Genomic DNA, 11115 nt, shown 5'->3' with positions numbered 1-11115 from the left:
TACAAACAAACAAACTTACTGCGCATGCGAACTGAACAACGAACAGTATGCCTTCGAGCTGGCGCTGGGGGGCATGCAGATGTGCAGGCTCTGCTTTATTTCACGTTGTGTATAATGCACATAATTTATTAGGTAGCTATATATCATACAGTATCTCAAATTGGAGTTGTTAAAGATAGTTAGGCTTATACAAATTTGAAAAAAAGTTTATGTCACCCCCCCCCTTCAAAAATTTTCGAAATTTGAAGGGGCAAAAAAATAAGGTGCAATAATGTTGCATTCTTTAATGGTTAGCAGATTTTTACAATTCAACGTGTTTACATCTCTAAATTACCCAATTCGTGCAAAGTTGAAGCAATTATCCCGTTAGTCTCGATCAACTATCCTACACCATCTTAGCTTTCTGATTCCTGCTACAGGTTACAGGCGACTATTGTGCTTAACCTTTAAGTTCCGACGTCGAAAATTGGGGTGCTTGGAATTAGACTTTTGGCACAATTTACTTTAAATTTTGTTCCATTTTAATTCAACGTGCTTCAAAAGAACCGAATTAGATTGAGGCATCAATCTACTAAACAAAGTATTAGTGAAATTTGCTACTACATACTTTTGACGGAGATATTCCGAATTGCTGTGGGATTATATATTGCTGTCATAGGTAGTAGATAAGATTAAAATAAAAATACAGCAACTTACACACTCCGGAACATCAGCTTTCGGTGCTTTCTGGGTTCCAAATTGATCGTTTTATTCCGTATTGTCCAAGTACCTACCCTAATTTTGGATGTAAGGGACGAAAAACTTAAAGATACAATTTTTTACCATACATTGGACACATGCAGAAAGGATGTCACTGAACTGTTCGAAACTTTTCTGACTATTGTCATGTTGTGATTATCATTGGGATCAATGGTGGCCCCGACCATCACATCAAATCGAAATGTATGAAAGTGGAATTAAATTGGAATAACACTTTCATTGCTAGGCAGTCGAAACAGTCTGATCTTATAACAGGACATTGTCCAAACCGCTATCATCTGAAGCTTATGGGAAAACTGCAAGGTGATATATGTCGATTCTGTCACAGAAAAAATAGACTCAGAACATCTGTTATGCCGATGTCCGGCATTTTTTAATTAAAGATCAAGGTTCTTCGACGGAGGGCTGTTAGAAACTCTGATATTTGGAAAACAACTCCCAGCGCAGTACTGCACCTCATCCGAAGTGCAGCACCGGACTGGACAAATGCTATTAGTCAAACAATGACAATCGCTTCTGATAGTGGTGCGTTAGCATCCTTAATATATCAAAGATAAACACGTTATTGTTGAGAACCAGCATCAACTGAGGAATGGGCTGATACTCGTATGACTAAAAGGTTGACTAAGAAACAAGCAGTTTCAAACGTGAATGGCGTGAGATTTTTTTCGGTAGCATAGCACATGCGTTCCAAGTAAAAAAGTTGTAGGGACCTAATTGCATTTTTACGAGAAGATTAGATTCCGATACTATTTCGTGGTTACCGAGTTCTGGACTAGTAAGTGACACAGATTTGGACTATTATCCAAATCCGAGTGACATACAAGTAAAAAGCAAAATTCAAATGAAGGTTAACGGGAAATTAGCAGTCATCAACTTTTCGTCGGAAATCCCAATTTTGGAAGCAGTTTTTGAGCCCAAAAGCGGAGTTTGGTTCGTAAAACTGTAAATACTGCGTTCTTCTTGCGAATCTGAACACTTCAAATATATTTTCATGAACAGAATTTTTGTTTCAAACAAAAAAAACTGCTTTTGAAATTGGCAGAATCGATGACGACTAATTTCACCTTAAGTTACACGTTTATGACTCACTAAGGTGATCCTGTAGCACTCCACTATTTTCAAGTTGATTCATCTCTGCCAGAATATTTACTTTATGTGCTTGGATCAAAAAATTTTGAAAGTTGGTTTGGTTTGAATTAAAATTTAAGTACCTACTGTACAACTTTTTTGTATTAAACTTTTATTAATCTGGAAAAATAAACACTGGTTTCTTCTCCTTTGTTTAGTTATTGAAGGTTTGATTTTATTATTTTTTTCTTGCCCCCCCCTTGAACAATATTTCGGGACTAGGACATAAACTTTTTTCCAAATTTGTATAAGCCTTAGTGAAGAAATAAAATAGAAATTCCCAATGCCAGTTCAAAAAACAAACTGCACTTTAATGTATAGCAGACATTATTTACAGTAGCTTAGTATATTAATTTATATATCAAGAGACGGTATCCTTAAAGTATTTTTTTTTGCTCACGGCCACGGTGGCGAGGTGCACAGGGAGAATGTATTTTGAAGATTATGCAAAGTCTCCTGAATATCGTGTTCCACTAGTGTAGAACAAAATTGGTTGCGGTTGAAGGCATCATAGAAAGCTGAAGAAATAAACTGCATCACTAAGCTTAGCATCTGCATGCCAGCACTGTGCTCGGAATATATCTCATCAAAATACTAGAAAAAAAGAGGAAAATTAAGACGTGAGGTAGGAAATTATGACTACTGGAATACTCACCCAATTTTGACAATCGGTTGCCAATGGATGACAGGATTTCAACTGATCGACCAACGAAACAAAATCAAGCTTTACAACGGATATCATGTTTAGTACGGCGGGAAGTGCCGCTGTAACTGCGTTTGATTCCATCTGAAGACACTGTGCCAATTTGAACAAACGATTCGGAACATCGGCCATTTGACTGGCATTTCGAAGCGTACAGTTATCAACATTAGCCGTATAGGCCATCTGCTCCAATAACATTCTGTAGTACTGCAAAATAGGATCGAGTCCGCGGTCTAAGGCCTGGACAAGATATCCCAAATCATATCCAATGGTCCAGACGATGTTAGATTCTCCGTATCCCACAGTTGTATTGAACTCCTTTAGATTCTCAACGAAGTCCCGAAGATTGGTTTGATTTGCACCCCAGGTCTTGTTCAAAGCTGTGTAAGTTACGTTAACCCAGCCCATCAAGTCGTTTAACCTCACGAATATCTGAGAGCGGGCTGTATTTAGCGTATTATTGTAGGTGGTGAGCACGGTAGCGGTTTGTTGCGCAATTCGACCAATTACCACTAGTCCATTGGCACCTACAGCAATGGGAGCGTACAATGATAAGGCACCACCAAAGCAGCCAACGATGCAGACGATCTTTAACCAGTGGCTCAACATTTTCGTTGCGAATACTTCGTTGCCGTAACGAGATCGACGGACTACTGATAATGGAGACGCCCGTATGGGGTATTTTATATCGTTTTGAACTTTTGAATCCAATTGTTTATCTAACGGATGAAAACAGCTGTGACGCAGATATATCCATGCCGGTCATTGTGCGGTAAGAACTGAATTCATCTCATTTTTTAATTGCTATTGAAACACATCTTTGCTTATTCTGGAAAACTGCTATCAGAAAATGGATCTTTGCCTGGGTAGACCCCCGAAAATATGTATATGTTTACATTTTGAAGAACACAAAAACAGTTGTTAATGTTAATGTAGGAGCCTCCCATAGGTACGATTACGAAGTAGAAAAAAGTTTTACAATCTTTCCTTCCGGTTCAGTTAAAACGGAAAAGGGCCAAAAATAAATATAATCTGAACCATCAATGTATAACGTCTAATATTCTCTGTTGAATATTGTTGGTGGTGCTCAAATCAAAGCAAAACCGAGGTATTATGGAAGAACTGTATAAAACGAACCACAGGGGTAGAAGGGCCGGTGCCACTTACTGTTTGAAAACACGGAAACCGTTTTATAAAATTATGAATACCTACTTATTTTATTTTGGTGTAAAACAAGCTGATTCATAATTTTGTAGCATGCAAGCATCTTATTTCCTAACAGAATCTTATTTATAATAGTTACCATGTGATTCAAATGAATTTGAAGGGAACCAGATCAGTGTAGACATTAGATGGCTAGGGAACTGAAAATTTCGCAGTCAACCGTGAAGAATATGTAATATGACCTTCGATTGATTTCGTACAAACGACAACGGGTGCACTGTTTGACTGAAAAGCAGAAGGCTACAGTTGCAGGTCGAAAGATGTCGGTAGCGGCTCAAGCGACACGGTGATTGTAAAATTCTGTTTTCGAACGTAAAAATATTCCTACTACAGAATCGCCACAACCTACAAAATTATCGAATATATGCAGCACATCTTTCTGATATTCCTCGGGACAAACTGGTCGTTCAAAGGTTCCAGAATGTTTCCAGCGTGATTGTATAGCGATGTTTCTCCAAAAAGATGAAGATTCCATCGCTATCCATTGGACTTGGTGTTAAAATCAATACTAAATATTACATCGTTAATGTTTTGAAGAATCATTTTCTTCCCATAGTCAAAAAACACTACAAGAATGCACCATACAGCTTCTAACGAGACTCTGCACATTCTCACCAGGCAAAAGCTACACAGACTTGGTGTGAAAACAATTTTCCAGATATTATTTCTTCGAAAGAGTAGCGAGAGTCAGAAGCATAGCTAAAATAGAAAAACTGATTTTAATGATTCACAAATAAGAAATAGGATTTTTCTATCTTCGTTACAGAGATAGAAGGTTACTGTCTTCAGCCAAATTTCTTGTAATAATATGCCCTAAAGCTTTGCAGAACACGTCAATGTGTTATATTTAAACCAAAGATAAATAAATTTTTTATTTCACTTTTGGGGCGATTAATCCAAATTTGAATTTCACCAAACGATAGAACTTTTAATTTCAAGAAACTTTTCTAAAGATTCCATAAACCTAAAATCAAGTTTTCCCACTCAAAACTATAATGCGCACGTTTAATTGGTTTTGGACCACTGTGAAGCCCCCGGGAACTTGTTCCAGAATGACCATTCCGATGATAAATCATTATACTGTTTTAAAACTATGAAAAATGACCTTCCGCAGTAATTTGAGGAATTTTGGATACCCACATTACTATGATTACATCCAAAATCATAAAAAAGTGCTTTAATTGCAGAACACATCCTCGGAATACCGGATTTCCGGAAGCCAGATGAACCACTTCCGGTTCTGTTGTAATCCCATTGGAAGTGAATAAGTTCCTGAATCTTTAGGAGGTACGATGGTCCAAATCAGTCAAATATTATCAAAGATATGAGCGTTTCAATTTGCGGGTACCCGGGTACCCATGTCGAGCACTTAAAGGTGTTTTTTGAAGAACACATAACGGTTAATACTCCTGGATATATGATTAGGATATAACTCAATATTGCTATCATCCATACTGCTTTATAATCCAAAGTTATGAGTTGTATATGAGGACACGCACGACTACAAAATAACTTATTGTTCACTTTATTTTGACAAACTCTAATCATTTTGCAGTTCCAATGTAAAATTGACATGCATACGATTTAATGTAAACTTCATAATACGTGTTATCTGGGATGCATACGGATTTTAATACGATGCGGAAATTTGTCCGATCCACTTCTACCTACGTTCAGGAATTTCTGTGGCTATCGGCCACTGATGACACCGACGATGGAGTTCCTCGTTGGATATCCAGTTGTCAGGCCACCAGGCACGAATGATATATCACAGGCACCGGTTAGTAAATACCTACAGTTTTTGGGTTGTCTCCGCTGAGACGTATCAGGTTTCACAGGTGTACAGCAGTACGGATTTGACGTTTGAATCAAAGATTCGGGTTTTTGTACGTAGAGTGACCTGGTTTGAACGCCAAATGTTTCGCAGACCCGCAAAGGCACCCCTGGAGAGGTCATCTAACTTGCTCTGCATATCGTTTCGGCGTTGTGCGAGCAAGACAATGTCGTCGGCTAGGTCGAGGTCATTTAGCTGCTCCATCGTTAGAGGATTCCAAGGCAATCCTCGATTTGGTCTACTGTCAATTGCTCCAACTAATAACTCATCCATAACGATGAGAAACAGAAGCGGTGATAAACCCTTATGGGGTCGGACAAGACGCCGTCGTGCAAAACCTTGCACGAGAACGCCTCGTACTGGGCCTCGATGAGATGGAATACCTTATCTGGAACTCCTCTACGCCCAGGTGCACCCCAGATGTTTTCGTGGTTGAGTCGGTCGAACGCCTTTGCGAAGTCAACGAACACCAGCAGAAGACAGTTCTGGAATTCGTTGATCTGCTCCAATAGAATACGGAGCGTTGTAATATGGTCTACACATGATCGGCCAGCACGGAATCCAGCTTGCTGCCGCCGGAGAGTACCGTCGACCTTCTTCTGGATCCGGTTGACTATTACCTTGCAGAGTACTTTGAGAGTAATACAGAGCAACGTGATACCAATCCAGTTACCGCATTCAGTTAGGTCTCCTTTCTTAAAGACTTTGACCAATATGCGGTTTCCCCATATATTGCTGAAAAGCTGATGCATCATCTGGGCTGACAAAGTTGGGTCAGCTTTGAGCATTTCGGCTGAAATACAGTCTATCGCTGGCGCTCTATTAGATTTCATACTCTTGATGGCTGCTACAATTTCATCCAGTGGTGGCGCCTCCGAGTTGACGCGATTAATTCGAAGAACTGTAGGCGTCATACGCTGCTGGTTTTGTTGGTCTCAGACATTCGAAACTCGGAAGAATTGTTTAAAATGTTCAGTCATCGCTTAAGCTGTTCTGTACGATTAGTCAGTAGCTGACCAACTCTGTCCTTTAGCGTCATCTATGTATTCATCCTGGCACCACTAAGGCGGCGAGAAATACCGTACAACAAACGGATATCACCATTGGCGGCGGCGGTTTCTCCTTGTTCGGCTAGGGAGTTAGTCCAGGCTCTCTTGTCGCGCCTACAAGCACGTTTAACAACCCTTGCTCATTGCCGGCTTTCGCCACTCTCCACTCATTGATTTTCCTCCAAGGTTCATCCGAGATCCCCTCTCTTCGCCCGCTGCGCACTTTGCCGAGGGTTTCATCACGGGTCGTGATGAAGGCGTTCTTGATGCCGTTTCATTGCTCTTCGACGCTTCCACCAGGTGGCAACTTCGAGGCTCGATATTCAAATTGTTCGACAGTGGCCCTTTTCACCTCAGGATTTTCCAATCGGCGGACGTCGTAGCGGCACCCAACTTTCTCCTCCCGTCGTTGGACACGTGCGACGCGCAAACGCAGGTATTTCAGCTATAACAAGATGATGGTCGGATGCGATATCAGGGCTGCGTTTGTTGCGTACATCAAGAAGGATCTTTCACCATTTTCGGTTGAAGCAGAATTTGTTCACATTGACCAAAAATCTTAATACGATAGATTCACATGCAGCAATGAAAGCATTTGTTTCAAGTGCGCAGTGGTTGGAGAATTCACGAAAAAATGCTTATTTGGATCGATTAAGATCCCTCATGAACATACACTATTCGCCTGCCTCGCCGATAATGCATCGTTCGGCTTTGAATCTCTTCACGAACATAACATCATCGTGAACATCGGAATTCGTTCAAAAATTGAATATTGAAAATTGAGTGTGGTCGATTTAGCGGGTTTAGAATACCCGAAGACGCCGGAATGTATTCAAAATAGTATCACCATGAAAAGAGATTAGTTTGAAGTAGTGTTAGTAACTTTAGAAGCAGCAGAAGGCGTTATTTCGCACTTTGGCGTTGCACACGATATTCGTATATTCAGCGATGCTATGAAGCGTGAATGTATGTGGCTCATTAGTTACAACGAATTGAACCATTCGCATCTCTGTTTTTCTCATGATAAAACCGTTTGCCGATGCTCGGCGTACCTATATATTCATTTTTCGAATTTTCCAACCTCGTGAAGTGCGTGATAAAATTCTCATTATTGCATAATGTGACACGATCCTGGTCCCATATAGAATATTCACCAATGATTTTTCTGAATTATAGGAGCCGTTGTTTTGTAATGATGAAAGCGTTTCTCATATGTGTATATACATGTACTCCTTTTCATAAAAGCCCAATGTACTTGTACTCATTTGAATTTCTTCCAATTCTTCAATATTCACGGTATCACACAGAATGGGATTGTTTCAAATGTTATGATAAGGTTACGAATTCCTTACTTTAAATATCTAAACTACCTTCTAGGCTTTAAAACGAAAAATTAGTTAAACGAAAAATTAGATAGGAAATAATGAATTGATTAGACAAAAATAAAAATAAAAACGTTTGGGATTAAAAGCCAACAATATGCTTGCACAAATGTAGTTTGATCCACGTGCGAAGATCAATATTCCAGTGAATTATAATAGAAACGCCGCTGGCATGTGTCGTGCCGGTCCAAATGTGACGTTCACAAACATGAATGGTTTTCAAAGATGCTGCATAGAATTTACAAGCAATCTACAAGCAATCCTTTGTATTACGTTTCATGCACAATGATCTCGATTAATTAAGCAAGTGGTAAGCAAAACTGTTTATCTATGTATCAACTTGTTTATTTGTTCTAATAGAGTATATTAGGCATCCTCGAAATTTAATCCTACGTTGATAAAGATGCACTTGGTTTCATCTACGTTGAGAAACTTATAATTATTACTGTTTTGACGTTAAATCACCGCAATTATTAATCATATATTATATGTTTATAAATTCAAACATCCATGAAGACAAAAAATGATTCTGTCCAAATAATCATAGGTCATATAGAGATACATACAATTCATTCATTAGTGGACAAACCTATTATTCTTTCAAAGCATACATAAACAGTCCCAAGTGTGATCACCACCTTCTTTTTTGTTTTATCACCTGTTCAACAAGTACTGCGTCACAATAATCGAGTCACCGAACAATATAAAAGCCGTTCGATATCAATTGCAGGCTCATCAGTCGGTTTTCTCCTGCGCTTGATCTACTTCTATAGAGAATGAAGTTTTTCCTGGCTCTAGTTGGGACTCTGTGTCTCGGAACGGTAATCAAAGCTCAAAGCACGGTCTCCATTAATGTGGCCGGTAACGTTACACTTGGTCTAACCGGCCTCAATAATACGATCGCTGCAATCAACAACACCATTAACAAAGCGGACACGGCCATCTGGGGAGCATGGACCAATTGGGCCAATGTATTGATTACTAACCTAACCAGCATAATGAATCGGTTTGAGGGCTATCCTACTTCGGTTAGTTCTCAGCTGAGTTCACTGAACTATTCAATCGAAAACCTACAAAACATGCTCAACACACAACCTTATTATTTGTTGAGCAATTCCGAGCTGATAGTCCTGTACTCGAACATTTATCAACTAGCAGAGCAAACCGGCGATCTACTGAATACTGTAGCGCAAAATATGTCCACCGAAGCAATATGCACGAATGATTATTCAGTTCCTTGTCTACGAAAATACGGACTTCAGCTGACGACCGCACCGGTCCTAATGAGCCGTTTCAACAATTGTCTCTTAGCAGAAAATGCCAGAATCAACAACATCGGAATCAACATGACCACACAAATCAACAGCAGCCTGGCCATAGCTCAAACCTTTATCAATTTACTTTCCGTTTGTACTGTCCCTACGGCAGTGGCCTTGAACCAAACTTGGCCTCAATTTGTGCCAGCGGCTGATTGCCTAAGTATGGTAAGAAAATATGCCCCACTCAAGATAACAAAACATTTATTTAATTGTTTTTTTTTTAATCTTCCAATTAGTACTTAGCCCAACTTGGCTCCCAAATGCAAATGAACTCACCGAGCTACGTGGTGGACATGATGCAGTACAGTCAGGTTCAAATGGTCGTCTTCAGGGCCAATCGTTGTGCCAAGTTGGCACAGTACGACATCCAGAATTCGGTGGTTCGTACACAGGCCGCATTTACCAAATGCTTAACCACTGGTTCTTGAAATGACTTATGGCTCGAATAATTTAAAGTAGGCGGTATCCTAGAGACTAACATAAATTATTAAACAACTACATATAGCAGACATTATACAGTAGCATTAGTCTATTTTATGCAGTTCTTTATTAAAAGAATTGTTTAAATACAATTCGTTATGAATTTAAAACTCGTTTATCTTAAATTAGTAGCTCCATTTCTTTCAACAGAGAGATAACTTTAGAAGTCTTTTTACAAACTGATTTCAACTATTTACACTTTGTACGACTTTTCTCAGCTAGTATTAAAATTCAAGAAAAAAACCAAATGTTGTACATCGATGGATCGGTAAACAACTCGGAATCGCACATTCAACCGAATCGCAAGTGATCAAAACGTTGAACGAACATCAGACTGCCAAGCTACAAGATAGTAGTGGCAGGAAACGCGGCACCATAAGCCCGGAGAATGCCAGGATGGTAGTTGGTAACTGAACATTTCGATTCAGGATATGACGAAAAAGGCAAAAGATTGTGTTTCTTCTGTAGGTACAAAAACAACGACACGTTCTGGGCGGGCGGCATTTTGTGCAAAATTCGAATGGCTGTACAGGAAGTAACTCACAAAACCGTTCTGCATTGTGGTGGAGAATTAAACCTACATGGAGCTCGACATCAAACAAATGCCGAGATAGAACGTTGGCAGTTCTTAAGACTGTACGGATCGTCTACAGACAAATCAACAATAACCAATGCCTCTAAATGCGACTACTGCCCTTCTGGAGATCTCACAAAGCCCAACATTGCACTGTTTTGGCCGGATTTGCCATCTTGCCACTATGTCAAACCCATCTTACACTACTGGTACAAAAACAACAATGTTGAAGACCACTCGGCAAACTCTTCAGAACTTCACTCTATCCAAAAATTTTGGGTCATCCTAAAGCCAAACTTTCCTAGATGCTGAAAAGTGATCGAAAATGAACTTGAATTAAAGAAATTAGCGGGTAATTATTTTACCACAAACTAACAGACGTCACACTGAAACCCCATTCCATCGCCAGCAAAAAAAGTTTATTTCAAATTTCACCTCTAAGAGGAGATCTAAGTTCTTTACAGACGCACAGTGGAACGGATAAAAAAAGGACAGCAGCTTTTTTGGCAACGAAACTGTTAAGTTTTCCGCATTAGTGTCTTCGCAAAAGTTAATAAGGTTTTAAGGTACTTTTTGTTATGCCAAAATATTGGCTTTGGGGTGGGTCAATAAATTGATAATTTAACTTTTTTATTCCAAAATCAAATGTTGGTTGGTAAA

General features: G+C 39.4%; 2 protein-coding genes across 2 annotated transcripts; one reads left to right on the top strand and one right to left on the bottom strand.

The window, feature by feature from the left end:
- Nucleotides 1-2286: 2286 nt before the first annotated feature.
- Nucleotides 2287-3202, bottom strand: LOC128736395 (uncharacterized). Its single transcript, XM_053830876.1, has 2 exons — nucleotides 2546-3202; nucleotides 2287-2484 (listed from the first exon to the last, which is right to left on the bottom strand). The coding sequence occupies exons 1-2, from the start codon at nucleotides 3200-3202 to the stop codon at nucleotides 2287-2289; spliced, it is 855 nt and encodes a 284-aa protein (XP_053686851.1).
- Nucleotides 3203-8858: 5656 nt separating this feature from the next.
- LOC128737969 (uncharacterized) lies at nucleotides 8859-9912 on the top strand. Its single transcript, XM_053832762.1, has 2 exons — nucleotides 8859-9566; nucleotides 9638-9912. Exons 1-2 carry the CDS (start codon nucleotides 8859-8861, stop codon nucleotides 9827-9829), a joined length of 900 nt encoding a protein of 299 aa, XP_053688737.1. The 3' UTR covers nucleotides 9830-9912.
- Nucleotides 9913-11115: the final 1203 nt, after the last annotated feature.

This window comes from Sabethes cyaneus, chromosome 2 (genome assembly GCF_943734655.1).
Source record: "Sabethes cyaneus chromosome 2, idSabCyanKW18_F2, whole genome shotgun sequence".
In the NCBI taxonomy this organism is placed as follows: domain Eukaryota; kingdom Metazoa; phylum Arthropoda; class Insecta; order Diptera; family Culicidae; genus Sabethes; species Sabethes cyaneus.
Note: the sequence above shows the minus strand (reverse complement) of the source record. Positions and strands in the feature narration are given on the sequence as shown.

Coding starts and splice junctions, on each gene's coding strand:
- LOC128736395 (XM_053830876.1), bottom strand. CDS start 3,202: ATGTTGAGCCACTGGTTAAAGATCGTCTGCATCGTTGGCTGCTTTGGT. Junction 2,485..2,545: donor CAACCGATTGTCAAAATTGG/GTGAGTATTCCA, acceptor CTTTTTTTCTAG/TATTTTGATGAGATATATTC.
- LOC128737969 (XM_053832762.1), top strand. CDS start 8,859: ATGAAGTTTTTCCTGGCTCTAGTTGGGACTCTGTGTCTCGGAACGGTA. Junction 9,567..9,637: donor CGGCTGATTGCCTAAGTATG/GTAAGAAAATAT, acceptor TCTTCCAATTAG/TACTTAGCCCAACTTGGCTC.